Source organism: Melanotaenia boesemani, chromosome 7 (genome assembly GCF_017639745.1).
Source record: "Melanotaenia boesemani isolate fMelBoe1 chromosome 7, fMelBoe1.pri, whole genome shotgun sequence".
Taxonomy (NCBI): domain Eukaryota; kingdom Metazoa; phylum Chordata; class Actinopteri; order Atheriniformes; family Melanotaeniidae; genus Melanotaenia; species Melanotaenia boesemani.
This window is the reverse complement of record NC_055688.1, coordinates 16,717,225-16,733,859: the sequence shown is the minus strand read 5'-3', so window position 1 is coordinate 16,733,859 and position 16,635 is coordinate 16,717,225. Positions and strand designations below refer to the sequence as shown.

General features: G+C 38.8%; 1 protein-coding gene across 1 annotated transcript in view; it reads right to left on the bottom strand.

The window, feature by feature from the left end:
• slit3 (slit homolog 3 (Drosophila)) overlaps nucleotides 1–16,635 on the bottom strand; it is a 267,486-nt gene that overhangs the window by 241,355 nt on the left and 9,496 nt on the right. Inside the window, exons 2-3 of the mRNA XM_041989715.1 lie at nucleotides 9,349–9,420; nucleotides 2,508–2,579 (exon numbers count right to left, since the gene is read on the bottom strand). Coding sequence (XP_041845649.1) covers nucleotides 2,508–2,579; nucleotides 9,349–9,420 — 144 coding nt within the window. The remainder of the gene's footprint in view (nucleotides 1–2,507; nucleotides 2,580–9,348; nucleotides 9,421–16,635) is intronic.

The following is a 16,635-nucleotide window of genomic DNA, read 5'->3' as shown; positions in this document are numbered from 1 at the left end:
CTACTTCACTACTGCTGGGTAAAGTGAAGGGAGCTAACCCTGAAGCTAGCTGCTGCTTCACCCAGGAGTTATCCCCTCTCCTCCGCCTCCTGACCTCAGCGGTTACTAAGCCCTCACAGAAATGTTCAAAAAAGACCAGCCGGAAAGATGAAGTAATAACTGGTTTCGTTGTTGCTGAACATTCCTGTGGGTGTAGTGATGATGAACAATAAAGGACACTAGAGTGTTAAATACATACCAATGTAAAACACACTTGTTTATGGAACACATGCAATATATAAATAACATCTCACACACGTTTTAGAATTTCCATTTGGAAATAAGGTATTTTTAAAACTGTCCATCCCTAATATATATATATATATATATATATATATATATATATATATATATATATATATATATATATATGTTATCTTTTATCTTTTTTATTTTTGACCTGGATAACTGGATAACTATATAATATTTTTGCATTTTACAGTTTAATTTTACTCCTTTTTTCCAGTCTGTTGTTTTGTTAATGCTGCTGTAACATTATTAAAGTATGTCTAATTTTGAAGAGCTCTAGGTTCTGCTGTACAGATATCAGCTACAGCTTCCCGGATGCTCTCTGCCATCTGCTTTACCTACACTTTTCTCTCCCCTATTCATATTTTGATGAGACTTATTTAGTGAACAGCTGGCCGAGGTGTGGAGAAAGTACGAAAATGTTTACATCCCATTTAGTATTTAAGACACATCACCACCGCATGCACAATCCCATCCTGCCTGTTTCACATTAAATATGAAATAACCAGGTCAGCGGTATAGATCAGCTTTGGGTGTTTACATGTATGAAGTGCTCCCTTTAGGTTTGACGATAACAATTTTATTGACTACTCCAAAACCTTCAATGTATTTACTTTTATTGTTTCAAAAGTCTCAGAAATGTCTCTCTGAAATACTCCAGCAGTGATGAAAATCATTCTGTTCCAGAAATTGCAAATCTTTTGCAATCTCAAATAGTTGGAATTGATACAATTCTTGGAGTCCAGACTTGGATGGTTTGGTAACCTTTAACAGAATTAGAGCACAAACAACTTTTTCTGATGTCCTACAAGAATCTTCTTTGTTGTTACTATATTGCAACAAAAATGTCAGGTCAGACACCGAAAATCTCTAACAATTGATCTTGAGCCCTTGGGTTCAAAGTTATTATACACTACCTGGCCAAAAAAACGTCACCAAAGAAAAAAGTTGACATACTATAATATTTCATTGGACTGCCTTTATCTTTGATTATGGCATGAATTCTAGTTTTTAATAAGGCATTGAAAAGTTCTCAACCCAATTTTAGTAGTTTCTGTGTCTCCTTAGATGTTATCTCTGATTGATGCATGCCAATAATTAGACCTTTCTTAAACAGACCTACATCTTCTCCATGACCTTGGGATGTGTCTTTATACATGGTTTAAGAAAGGATAAGCTACTCATTGCATCAGTTGGGGTTAAATAACTTGTTGCCAGCTGAAAGATAATTGTCCATGCAGCAATTATCCAATTAGGAGACTTGAACCTATTTACTTAGTTAAATCCACGTGGTGACCTTTTTTTGGGCCCGGGTGTGTATCTATATTTAGTTCTTAAATTGGTTTCTTTATCTACTCTTAGAATTTGTGAATAACAATAAATCAATAAAAGATTCACAAAAGGAAAACTGTATGTCAACATCACTTAGGTATATGAAATGCCACCTCTTGTGTAAGGATTGACAGAAAACCATTTTGCCTCCCAACTTCCTTCACCTCTTATCCCTGACCTCTGACCTTGCCTGACACACTCCATTTAGCAGCCTTTCAACATTAAAGCAGCCCATCCCCTCAGACCTCCACTATCAGCTGTGCAATCTCCATTTAGAGACAAGACACACATGCTGCTGTCACTCAGCATCTTGCAAGAATTTGTCCAGTGTAGTTGTTAAGGTCTTGTCTCACTTATATGAGCTTATTTTTCACAGCAACAACCAAGTGTGTTACTGTGCAGAATCATCTTCCAGGAAAGCCATGTGTTCATTCTCCCTCCAACGCAGTCATAAACATGACAGTGTGTGTGTGAGAGGTGTTGTATTGTACACTGACACCTCTATTCTGTTGACTAGAACCTTGGTGTGAGCTAACAGATGCAGAAACACACACACAACTCAGAAGGAAGAAGGTGGTATTGATGGGAAATTCCAAGTTGACGTGTGAAGTGGATTTGCTGGGTACCAATCAGATGAACTGTGAATTTGCTCTACATAAAGTGTGGGCAGAAGGAGTAAATCTCGGGTGTGTACACTTGCTACCAAAAGGGAAAAATGCAGCAGGAAGTCAAACATCTCTGTAAGTCCATACATGCATATTGTGTGTGTGTGTATAGCCTTGTGGTTTGTTATTTGTATCAGCTCTTTAGCTTACACTGACACTTGTTTTGTTGTTGTTGTTATTTTGTTACACACTATACATAGAAATGTAAAATGTCAAACTTACAGTCTCTCCAGCAGTCTTAGGTCCTGGAAGGCTCCTCTTTCAATAACACTGATTTGGTTGTCCTCCAGATGACTAAAAGATGGATATAAAGACACAAACAGGACAGAAAACAGCAGCTATAGTTATTGTCATCATTTTATTTGCATGTCTTCAAAATCTTCTATTATGAATATCAAATTTGGAGGCATTCATGTAGTTAAAACAGCAGAGAAGTCTCATTCTCCAGTCTATGCAAAGAGTGAGAGAGACATTTGCACCGGTTGTATAAACACAATCAGCGCACTGCACAGATTAATCTGGCATGAAACGAAAGTTTAAAAAGTTTATGACACGCAGCAGTTGACAAATGTTACAATCTACCTAGCCAAAACAAATAATTAACAACCTTTCCTCTTCAATTCTTCAGTGTATATCTTCTCCATTTCTCTTCTATCTTTCATGTGGTCCTCCCAGAGTAACACATATTTTTCTCTTTTCCCTTCCCTGCTCTGTGTGTGTTGTTATGAGGGCAAACTAAGGTTTTCCAGATGGGTCATAGAGAGGAGAGAGCGAGAGAAAGAGAAAGAGAGAGATGGAGCATTACAAGTGAAATTTGTGTGTATATTTTCTGTCTGAGGATGTTAAGAATGACATCTCCTGAGAGGGAGAAGAGATGGTGAATGCTGATGTAAAGCAGAAGAGGAGCAAGGAAAAGGGCGAAAGAAAAAGCTAAAGAAGTGAACAATGTCATAATGTTAATGAGTGATCATTGTATGGATACAAAGAAACTAACTGCTCTCAACACACACACACACAAAGATTTATTCACTCACTTGTGATTGTTTGATGGGACCCAAGTTGATTTTAAAAAATGAATAAATAAGAAATGTAATAAATGGGAGAACAAAAGCAGTAATAAAAAAAAAAATCTATGTGCATGTGGAAGTTAAAAAAAATATCATGAAATATAACTTCTTATACTATAAGCATAATTTTTTACTTTATATTACCAAAGGATTTTGAAATTGAGTTCTTTTTTAGAGTTTTCAATGTGAGAGCAACAATCAGTTTATCAATCCCTCCATCTTCTGCCACTTTTCTGAGGTCTGGTCGCAGGGGCAGCAGAGACGCCCAGACTTCTCTTTGCCTGTTCACTTCTTCTGGCATAGTCCTCCTTGTTCTTCCCCTTGATCCTGGTGGGACATCTGTGGAACATCTAACCAGGGAGGCATCCACCAAGAGGCATCCTAACTAGATGCCCAAGCAATCTCGTCTGATTTGTCTCAGTGTTGAGAAGCAATATATCCACTCTGAGCACCTCCGGGCTTTTCATGAGGCAACTTATTCTAGACGCTTGTATCTGCAATCCATAATTAAAGGCTCGTGATGGAATGTGAATTGACTTGTAAATCGAGAGCTTCACCTTTTGGCCCAGCTGCTTCATTACCACTACAGACTGATGCAAAGCCCACATCACTGCAAATGCTGCACTGATCCACCTGTCAATCTCCTACTCTATTCCTTTCCACACTCATGAGCAAGACCACGAGATACTTAAACCCCTCCACATGTGGCAGGGTCTCAATTCCTATCTGTAGATGGTACTCTATCATTTTCCAGGACAACAGTCTTGGAGGTGCTAATCCTCATCCCAGTCGCTTCGCGCTCACATGCAAAACCACTCTAGTAACAGCTAAAAGTCACAGCCCAATAAAGCAAACAAAATGACATCATCTGCAAAAAGCACACTCCCAATACTGATTCCACCAAACTGGACAATGTCAACATCCAAGCCCAATAACAAAGTGCAGCCGTCGCCACCGAATGATCCGACTTACTGCTGACAATGCAACTTAATTAAGCTGATACTGCATGAGGTGATTTATCTGTTTATTTAGTTATTTATACAGCATTCTTGTTAGCAAGATTCTTTACTTGCATACATTCTTGTATCCTGACTTGTTCTGGTATTTTTATCACGTAGAAAATGGTACAGAAAACACAGCATAGGAGCAGCTCACCAGTCACTGCAGGGCGTTGTGCTTTCATCACTGAACAAGTTGCAAGCTTGTAAGCCATTAAGTCAACTCCAGTGTGGGTGGGAGCATGTTTTTTTTGATGAAGCTCTTTGATGAAATGCTCCCTGGAAAGTGTTATTCCTCCAGAAAAAAAAAGACACTGTGTGGACTCATGCCCTTAGCTGACAAGAAAGGGCACGCCTACACCTAGGCCAAAGTCCTTCTTCTCTAATTTAAAGACAGTTAATCGAGCTCTCTATGAAAATTTAATGAGGTCTTTCTTTGCCCATCTGCAGCTCACCAAGTGTTTGTATAATGCAGCTGAAAAGCAAATCAAAAAGAAAAATAATCAAACGATTTTAAATTGGCTCTTGCTTTGGTGGAGGAACTAAGATGCTACTTTATAGAAAACACTGTAAATATATGCACACACACTCAGTGTTACTGGTTTAAAACATTTATGCAAATATATAAAACATACTTATAAAATGTTTGCACATATTGCTATCCACCAATCAAAATTTACTGTAAAACCATGACTAATCCTATGCCTTAATTCCAGGACAGCAGCATTTTCTCCTTGTAAAACAGCCTACCCGGTAAACCTCATGGAATGCTAAATCAAGACATAACTTTGAAAAATGATCAAAGTTGTTTTGTCCAAATGAGAGCTCAAACAAATTGTGATTTATAGATTAAGTTTAGAAAATCAAGCGATATTAAGCCAAACACATGGAGTGGGGGAATCAATGTTGGCATAATGTTTTGATGAGGTATTGTTTTTATTTTGTTTTGTATCAAGCACATAGAGCTGGAGAAAGAGAAAATAGTACAAATAATTTTTGATTCATGTGTGTGAAGAATGTTGTGTCTTACAACTATTTCTTAGCAGCCATTATAAAAACGCACAATGATGTCATGCAACCTTTTAGCAAAGTGCGAGAATTTGGCCTTGGAAGGAAATAAAGAGACACTTCAGGAGACATTAACATAACTTGTTTACACACAATGGGTGACACCGCGTTAACTTCCCAGCCAAACTGTTCAACACTAGGCCTAAGTTTTCACCTACTTCTAAATTTGTTTGGAATTACTCAATTTGGCCGCAGTCTGGAAAATATCTCTCAAAGCACGACTGCCAAAGATATTACGCTAAGCGTTGGGCCTGTGGTGTGCATGCAGAGACAAGCAGTGTTTGACCGCACTGATTAAAGATTATTCAGACCGCTGGATAGAATTACATGTTTTGGGATAAACACACAGTGATGTAAAATTCTTTATTAGATTACAGAAGGTGGCCTGAATGAAGTACTTTCATGAAGTCAGAAACAAAGTCTGAGGATTTTAAATACTAATAAAGTAGTTTGTTTAGCATGTTTTTATTCCTGTACTATGGGATCATCGGGAATGTCAGTGTACAACCAGATCATTTATGCTTGTCAGATTTCGTTTTAACAGTGATTACATTTAAGTATTTATACAGGATGTATTATCTGTAATTACTACCTTGTGCATGAATATAGCACTTAGAATCTATACTTTTTTTTTTCAATTTTACCCAAACCTACCCTCGGAAGAATGTTAAGCGCTAAACTACAAGCAAAGTTTTCCCATGGGATGCACAATGACCTGGGATCCCAGAACTGCACACTGTGAGAGGGAGAAACAGAGGTCTGCTGAGTAACAGTAATGCCTGTTTGACTAAAGATAAGGGTAAAAGCTACCATGTTGCCTTCGTTCATCTCTTGATGCAAGTGCAAGAATGTGTGTGTGTACATATCTGTGTGTGTGCTTTCTCAGACTAACTCCGCTTTCCCAAGCCATCTCCTCCCAATTTCTTTAAGAGATTTACAGCAGGGAAATGTCACAGCAGTTTATCACCCACCACATGAAACAAGCTACTCGCCCACCACACACAAACACACACACAGGCTATTTTCCTCTTTCCTTCTTGCCCTTTTTTTTATAGGCAGAAAATAATAACTTAAATAGTAAATTTTCTTTCTCTTTAAATAAAACTCAAACAGACAAAACCTTAACGATTAAGTGAAATTTAGCTCCAAAATCTTTTAAAAGAGGGTTCTGACAAAACGTGTGCACTTACATATGCACACACATTTGAAGAAACTCATTGCCACTCTTCAATGTAGTTGGGAGTGTATTTTTATCTGCCAGTCCGGTTAAAACAGAGAAAGGAGGGAAGCTGCATGCAGCCAGCAGTGATTATAGTTATTAAAGCCATCACACACACACACACACACACTCACACACACACGTACACACAAACATTTTAGCCACTTGAGGCAAAAGAGTGAGAGCCTGTGAAGTCAATTAGGACAGCTGCGAGGAGATGAGCAGTTCCACTCTACTGAGTGCAGCCACTCAGTAGAGAATCTGAAATTTACTTTTTCACTCACCGGCCAAAGGGAAAAATAGATGAACAAAAATCCATCAGCCAAGCATATTTAAAAATTTTCTTTCATGTCACAAATTGTATACTGTATTTTCATTATATAAATTATATTTCATTCAACATTTAGGTATGTTACTCCAAATTTAGACAAGCAGTAACAACAAAATAATAATAGTTCAAGACTGATTATAAACCATCTTGATTGATCATCTGGATTTTGAACATTTTGCTCAATATATCTGATATCAAGTGCATTTTACAAAACTTAAAAAAAGGCTTGCGCAATCTCCCTATACTGTCAATAAGGTGGCTATTGCCTGGTAAGAGTTATTAAAAAAGTTAACCAGTTTAACAATCTCCATCAAAGTTAAGTGACATTTTTCTCTATGTTTAAGCTAACATTATTATCATTATTATTATTATTATTATTATTTTCAAATTGTAATGTGCCTTAAAGCTTTCAATTTGAACTGTCACAAATGTGGTATTGCACAACTATTACATCACGTATAATGTCTTAGGAGTTGGTGGATGGTGATGTTACACTGAAATGCAGAGAATGAGATCAAGTTTGTGTTCTAATATTGTCTGACAATTAACGTTTTCTTGTAAATTCTTTACAGTGGTTACTGTGGCACTCTGCCCTCAGATATTTAATCCACAAATAGAAAATTTATGAATACTTGCCATTTTTTAATTGTGTTCATTTTAATATCATTTTATCTTAATATCTTAGTAGGCTTAGGAAAGGGAAGTCTGGGCTTTCCTGCTTAGGCTGCTGCCCCTAAATAGTGCGCTATCTATGAAGGTAAAAATGTGCCAAAATGAACAAACTTGTAGATTTGATGTGAAAACTCTCGCGAGTCACAGCGTGATAAAACTGTGGCCTGACTTTTGGCTCATTCCTTGCGAGATATTTGTGCCAAAACTAACTTGTGTCCGCAGGTTGGTGCGCCATAGTGATAGCGGCCAAGAGGGCCGACAAGAGAAACTCTGGAGACGTTGGTCTCACGACCGTTCACTCTAATTGGCTCAACTATTGATGACCCACGTTGGGCTCACAACCATTCACTCTGATTGGTTAAGCCAATGAAGGGAACCAAGCATAAAAGTGGTGTGCTCATGCTTTTCTGGTCTGGTCATGAGTCATGCTGCAGGGTTTTAAATCAACTTGAGATGATGGAGGAAGCCTTGACTGATACCCCAGCTAAGTATCAGTATCAGTCATGGCTCAGGTCAAGCTGTTTCACTTGAGCATGAAAACAAAGGTTAAAATTAAATATTGAACCTAGTTTCCAAGCAGCCTGGGTAATTTGACTCTAACTTAGTTACATGTTTAACTTTACTAGTAATTTCGCCTAGAAAGGAAATATTGTTCAAAAAGAAATAGTTCATATTAGTAATTGTCCAGAATTAGTGTATCGTCATATTGTAATGGTTCATCATCTTCAGTGGTCCTTGCTTAAAAAATGGAAGTCTTGCTGACATGTAAGCACACAATTAGTCTGTTACTTAACCTTGTAAATATCCAGTAATTGCAGAATTCAACTGCTTGGATAGGACACTCACATTCTCTCCTGCCCCGAAAGCCCTCATTAAGATGGGAAACTATTTTATAGAGACTTGTTTCCCTTATAGGCACACACAGGCTCATTAGGTAAATATAGCATTTGCTTAATTGCTCCAGCATGGCAATTCTTGATAGGAGTCCTTGTAAAGACACACATATAGGTCACAATAAGGTAATAAAGACAGGGAAAAGGAACACAGAAGGCCGCTGGTGCTCTACCTGGCCCAATTCGACCAAACCTCAAACCTAAAATAGGTTGTCAGCTTTTTCTAAATCGCAGATACTTCTCCAAAACTTACTTCTTCCCTTTAGGGATAAATAAAGTATCTGAAGATAGGATGTTTTCATGAGTAACAAAGAAAATCTATTTAAATATGAGCTTTTCCATCACTCTGCTTCTATACTTGCTTCAAACAAGCAAAATGATCAGGTAACAGAACCTGAGGAGAACTTTTGATACGAAAAGAAACAGGACGGCACAGTTTCTAACTGTGACTAGATCAACTTCTGGTTAGCAGTATGATGAAGAACTGACCTAATGTGGTTTATGTTTGCTTCAGTTCACCTTTTTCTTTGTACTTGCTCTTTTATCTAAAACCAATTTTAAGCATTACTGTAAGTGGTTAAGGTTGAACAAATGAGCTTTTAATGCTACTGTATGTTATTCATATTTAAAGTTGTTTGTGAACTTATTAAAAACTCATAAAAGGTCACTAGCACATAAATAAAAAAAATATTTTAAGTTGTTAATACCAGAAATCACAGCCAATATTTTCATGTTAAACAGTCCAATATTCAGCAGCACAAAATTTTGCATCACCAAAAAAATGATTTGTGAATCAAAGAAACAAACACACTTACAGAATCCTGAGGTTCTTCAAGCCAGAAAAGTCCACTTTAGTGATTCTGGTGATGTTGTTTCTGTTCAAATCCCTGCAAAAAGAAACAGACGTTACAAATCAGACTTGTGGCTTTCAGTTAATATAATGAATTTTTAACTCAGTATACCAATAATTCAGAACATATAATAAATGCTACAAAGCGTATGAATATTTGTGTAAACCCACTGAATACATGTCAGCATTTCTTTAAGTTCTAACTCAGCCAAATTTGTGAATGTGGCAGCATGGACAGCGTGAGAATGCCCCACAGCATATGAGCCCACACAGATTCATGCAAACAAACATACAAACACAAACAAACAGAAAGCAAAATGAACAAACACTTCTACTGTACAGGCACCAAGAACATTAGCACGTGTTGGGCCCCTGCTGCAGTGAATTATTGAGGGAAAACTTCCAGAGAAAAAAGGGAAAAATAAAAAGTGGGATGAAATTATTTTCTCTCTCCATCATCGCAGTTTAAAAGCTTATCGTGTTTCCTGGCTGTCATTCAATCTGTTTTAACCTCGACTGCACAATGTACACATACTGCAATAAGACCTGACATCCGTGTGTGTATTGGTGTGTGTGCGCGTGAGTGTGGGTATAGACTGGCTTCCCTTAAACAAGTATGCTGTTTATTGAAACGCCGTTGCATAGGAGGAATCAAAGCAAAGTAAAAGAAACACACACAGTGAGGGTACAAACAAGACACACCATTTAGCCTCTTATTCATACACACATCTTTCCCCTTCACTTTCCGACACACTCGCACATAAACAGAGCTTAGGTTTGCCAAGGCAGTCAGCGTGTGTGTTTTTCATAATACATATAAACATTTAGAAATCTGACTTAAGACCATATTAGGTTTCAAAAGGCTTCCCCACACTGCCAGGGCAAGGACCGCTAATAAGAGCCATACCATGACCTAAGACAGGGAGGGCCGGTGTAGGCCAGACTAGCGCTTCCCTAAAGTCCAAAACAGGGTCCAAGACCCACTGGGGTGTCCTGAAAAGGGCTCCAAGGTAATGGATAGTTTCAATATCTCATCTGATACAATCAGAGTTCCCATAAATTACTCTGCTGATAAATGATTCCTACCCTCTACAACAAAGGTACTCTGGGAAAGCTGGCCTCAGTTAAAACCAAGTTTGCTGAAGTAAAGTTCATATTTCTTGATATGTAAAATGGGGAAGGGTGGTGGGAAAAACCTCAATACAAAATCTGTGAAAGGTTTTTAAATTGATGTAATATTACAAAAAAGTATCATGAATACTTCGTAGCATGTAACGTAATGGTAACATAACAAAAACTGCCACCAATTTTTAATAATCGGTAAAGTTTGAGGCAATGCAAAGTTTTCTAAACCCAGTCCTGGATTTTTAACTCCTAATTGTAAGCAGGTGAGAGTGAATTGTCCCTGAAGTAAAGCAAATGTTGAAAACTGAAGGATGGGATCTGAGCCAATGATTACTTCCTTAAAGGACAAGGGTTTTAACGACACCCACCAATCTCTCATCACTCGTTACGTAAATGTTGTCCTGATCAAGAGGGACAACTATTGACACCTTGACAATGAGAGCATCAAAGTCTTTAGAAATGGAAACACCACCAGTAGATGTATTATAATAGAAAAGGGAAAAAATGAAAACATAGTTATTGCACTATATTTGAACTCTGAGGAATTTGCATTAAAAGATAATGCTGCATCATCTAGGGTCCTGAAATTTGGAAGCATCAATAAAAAGAGAATACCGGAGTTTTGAACAGTGAGCTGCTAAACAGCCATCTCAACTAGATGCTGCTGGTTGTCGTCACAGTACTACACAGTTTGTGTAATAGTTGGTTCCTTGAAAAACAAGTACTGGCATTTATTTCACAAGCCTTCTTATATAGAGAGAAAAACTTGGTACACTACTCGTTTACCATTCTGAACTTGAGAAAAACTGTCATCCATGACGAAAGAAGCCATTTTTCTTTGGGTTGATATGTAATTCCAGGTATCCACTCACTTTTGAGTGACTCCAAAGTAGCATCCAATCCGAAAACTTCCATTCACCACTTCTTCACCTCAATCCATCCTCTCCTCCCTGTATTACCCCTCTCTGCTATCTGTCGCTCTCTATCTTTTAACATTTGGCCACAATCTCTCACTTTTTTTTCTTTTTGCCCTCCCTTTTTTCTTAATCTATCCTAAATCTCGCCCCAGTCATTCCTCTCTAATGTCAGTCTGTCAGTCCTTCACAGCCAGCTTCACCTCACGTTCCCAGGCTTCCTCTCCACTTTCTGTATTTCTCTGTAATCTCCCTCTCTTCTACACTGCTTACCACCTCTCTCTCATGCCTTATCATTCACCGTTTCACAGTTGACTAAACGCTTTTTCTACGCCTTCATCTGTTTTTCTCCCCACCCATAATCTCTCTTCTTTTATCTCAATCTTTTACTCTTTTACAGTTGGCCACATTTTTCCTACCCATTGCTTTTTTCTCCCTTTCCACCTCTAATCTCTCCATCCTTATCTTCATCTTTCTCTTGTTCGCGCTGGAAACTTCTGATTTCACCAAGGAGACCACTCTGCAGTCAAACAAACAGCGAGGATACAGCTCCAGGTAAAGCACAATGGCATTGCCCTCTCTGACACTGGCCCAAAAAAAAAACTGAGAAAGTGGAGGCTGCTGCCAGAAGGAAAACAAAATGGGCTGGAAAGTTACAGAAAATGTATAAACTTTTCAAATAGCATACCAATCCATGATGATGTATGTAAAAAAATCCCTGCAAGTGATGACTTCATACTGAAGCAAAGAGTCAAAAACCTAAATTTTATTGTCCAATAAAACCCTAATTTACAATTTACCCTTATGAAAACTGCCGTATACAATCAATAACATGGCAAATTACATATGTTATAACATATTTAAGAATTTGCCATTGCCAAGTACAGTGCAAGTTTTCTGTATTCTGAACTTCAACTATTGCTTTCTTTTTTGTCACGTGTATTAGAGAGCAGATTATAATGCAATGCTGGGAAATGTCACATAATAATTCACACATACAGTATGTAAGAGTAAAATTGGTAATTACGGTTCAGCTGTCGACCACACAGCTGGAGAATGAGCCAGTCATTATGAAGCAGCTGCCACCAAAGGAATAGAGAAAGCGGGTCCTCAGTACTTTGGTTTGTTGATCCAGCCTTAACAAGCTTGATCAACTTGGAGTGCTCTTGCAGAGAAAGAGTTGGACTACAGTGAATTTTGATAACTAAAAGCTAGTGAAGCAGCCATTTTTATGCACCTGGACTGTTAAAACTTGGGTGTCCACCCCACCCCTGCAGTAAAGCTTAACTTAGCTTCAAATTTAACTGACCAGCTGGCAGACAGAAAGCTAGCAAGGGGCCTTAACACAAAAGCCCTAACCACTGTTTGTTTCCATTGCAGGCAGAGGTAAAGTGTGTATATGTGTGTGTGTGTGTTTGCAACAAGGGGATAAGACAAGAATGCAAACAGCAGGTGTGCAGGGAATTAATACACTATGCAACAAAGACACACACACACAGACATCTAACCCTAGAGCAATGAAGCCAATGAACCTTAAAGTCTGGCAGCTTTGGGTTGGCATTCAGCTTGACTAAACACACATACTATACAACACAACGCATGTATGCATATAATGTGTAAGTCTCACAAGGGATGGGGGGGGTGTAACTTGCTTATAGCACAGGCTTATTAGCTATACAACCAAAAAGGCTGAGAAAAAAACAGATAAATAACTATTAGAGAGGAATCTTAAACAAATGACAGATCGTGTGACTCCCAAGAGCCCAATGGAATGAAAATTTGGACTGATGCTGCCACTGTGGTAAACTATGAAATTTCTACATGGATCAAATGTCTTGTAGGTTGCTGGCTGGTCACTTGTTCCTCCTTTTTCTTACCTTGACCTCTGTCCCCCTATCTCAGTTTGTCTTGTTTTTTTTGTTTCCATGACCTTTTTCTCCTCTTTTCTCTATCTTGGACAACAACATCGACAAAACAACTGCAGTTTCCTCTTTCAGCTTTATCTCTGTCTGACACTTAGACATTTCCTCTTTACACTTTTCTCTCACTCCATCAAGCCTTGCATCCTTATCTTACTCTCCCTTCATCCTTTATCTTTCTGCCATCCTTTGTTGTCCTTCATCCAATGCTTAGCTTCCAAATGCGTCCACTTCCTCTCCTAATCTCATGTTATTTTCCACAAAGCTCTTTTAACGCTTCACTTTCTCATTCCTGCTTTCTTGCTTTCCATCCATCTTTCTAGGAGATAGGTATGCTCAATTTCTCTCTCTAAATTTCCCAGTTACGCAAGGAATCCTAATTGCCGTCTTCCTTTTCCCCTGCGCTCCACATTATAGTGAGTGTGTCACCAGACAGGCCAGGCAGCGACAGTGATTCAAAGCTGGTTTTGGTGTAGCTGAATTTCATCCACTTCACATGTTAAGATATGAGAGGGTCTGCAAAGGCTTTTTTGTTAACACTCATGGTTACCTCAGTGGGAATTAAAATTAGAAAGCATGAGGAGCATAATAATTCATTAAAATGTTTCATCCAAAGAAGCGAGCTTAGGGCCAAATATATGTTTGACACTTGCCCTTTAATAAAACATTTTTCAGGTGAGATGGTTAAGATTTGGACATGTTCAAAAAAGATGATGATCAAACCTGAATAAAAAATCAGACAAAATAGTTTTACATAGTATTATTTTTCACTTGAGTGCTTTACTGTGATGCAGTGGCTAGATTTGTGGGTCCTCTGGCGTCTACCCACATTCCAAAAATCTGTATGTTATTCTAAATGAACCTTAAGATTGAATGTGAGCATGGGTGTTTATCTCTTAGATGGCCCCGTTACAGCCTGATGATGTGTCCAGGTTGGACTGGACATGTCATCAGCCCCTTGTGAACTTGAAGTGGATAAAAATGGGACTGGAAAAGAAATGGATAATTGTTTGATTAAAAAATGCTCAAACTTAAGCATTAACTCTCTATACAAAGTGAAGAATAAGACTAAAACTATTAAAAATACAGTGAAAGGTATTTATATTAAATAAGAGAAGCCCATGTTACTTTCCCCAGAGAAATGGTGAGCCAATAGCTTGGTTACCGAATGATCTCAAAGAAATTACAGACAAAGACTGGACCAGGTTTTAGGTTTATAAGTTATGCTCTACACACCCACATATTTGAGAACTGCTGTGAAAAAGTGTGAGTGACTAGGGGTTGCTACTAGCAACAGGATGTTCAGCTGAAACCAACCGTTGGTCACAGAAAACATTTCTCAACACTGAATTTAGTTAGATTTTTAAACAAAAACCAAGTGCAGCATTCTATTTTTATAGTCTAAATATGTTATTTTTAACCCTATAAAATAATCAGAAATAGCAACACAGTAGCATATTTTAGTTGGGCCACTAAGACACGTTTGTGTCTTAAGGCCACATAATGATGCATTCAAGGTCATAATGGAACAATTACCATTTTATACTACATGATTATTTCAAGATGTTATTTTAGACATTTTTTAAATTGTTTATTTCTAGAAAAAAAACATTTAATTTACACTGCAAGCCATCACTGCCATCAGACAACAATATCCATCATTTTCTTAAAAATATAAATCTTCCAGGTTTACAGCAGGAACAAGTCACGGCCTTAGATTCCCCCCTCACAGTGGAAGAGCTACTTGAAGCCCTTAAACATATGCCCTGTAAAAAAGCCCCAGGTCCGGATGGCTTCCCAGAAGAGTTTTATAAAGAATTCTGGTCAACACTGGCCCCTACATTTTTCAAAATGGTGACACAAATAAATTAAAGTGGTTACTTACCCCCAAACATAAACTCTGCCACCATTACTGTACTAGTAAAACCAGGTAAAGACCCCACAATACCATCTAGCTACAGACCCATATCACTGATAAAAGCGGACCTTAAAATAATCTGCAAAGAATTAGCTGGAAGGTTAGAGAAAGTATCTCCGCTCATTATACACCCTGATCAAATAGGCTTTATAAAGGGCAGATATTCCTCTGTTAACATGAGGAGACTAATTAATGTAATAGATTATTCTACCATCAATCACCTGGAAACAATAATAGTTTCTTTAGATGCAGAGAAAGCTTTTGATCGTGTTAACTGGAAATATTTACTAGCTACTTTAAACAGATTCGGCTTTGGAACATCTTTCATTAACTGGATTAAAATCTTATACAGTTCTCCTATTGCGAGTGTTAGAACAAATGATCAAACCTCTCCAAGTTTTAATTTACAAAGGGGCACCAGACAAGGTTGTCCGCTATCCCCCCTCACTTTTTGCTATATTTATTGAACTGCTAGCCGCTGCAATTAGACAAAATCAAGCTATTAAAAGCATTCAGTCCAAAAACATATTTCATAAACTAAGTCTTTATGCTGACGACGTTTTACTATGGTGCTGCATCGGGTGGCTGGTGAGACCTTAGGGAGAATGTATGTGGTTGTGTGAGTGTGTTTATGTGGACTTGGGCCTGTGGGGTGCCTGACCTCCATGCGCCCTGGGAGAGGGCTGCGGACATGTTATTGTCCCTGGGGTGCTTAGCCTTGGTGTTGGGTTGGCGTGGCCGGCGGTGGTTTTGCCTGGGGCAGTCAGGCCCCAACGGGTTCCTGGGCGGGGCTCTGCTGGGGGGAATGGGTGGCCCTTGGGCCAGTGGGGTGCCTGCCCTCCGTGCAGCCAGTGGTGCGACGCCCCACTCCTGCTGGGCCTGCTCACTATCGCCCTGTGCTGCCCGGTGCCCCTGCTCCGTCGCGCCGGGGGCCTCCGGTCTGGGGGCACCTCTGCTCTAGTCTGAGTGGGCCCCTGCTCTGTCTGCTTTGGCCGTCCTGGGCTTGGTGCTCTGTAGACCTGCTGGGCCTTTGGGGCCTCGGGCTCCCCACTAATGCTTTGGGGTGCGGCGTGATCACCGCATCTTTGCAAGCATGCATTTCTTCCTTGTTGCATGGCCACACACGCACACGTGCATGCTCACAAACGTGCGTGTCTCTCCATCTGCTTCTGACTAGATGTTGCTGATGTTTGTGTGTTGGTACGTTTCTCTGCAGGTATGTTTGATGACTACTGTACTTTTTCATTATCTTATTCATCATTATTCTATTTTTCTTTATGTATCAGGTAGTACTGTGGTAATTTATATTGTTTTGTTTTGTTTTGTTTTTTTTTGGTTTTTTTGGTTTTTTTTTTGTGTGTATGTGTTTTAGGCAG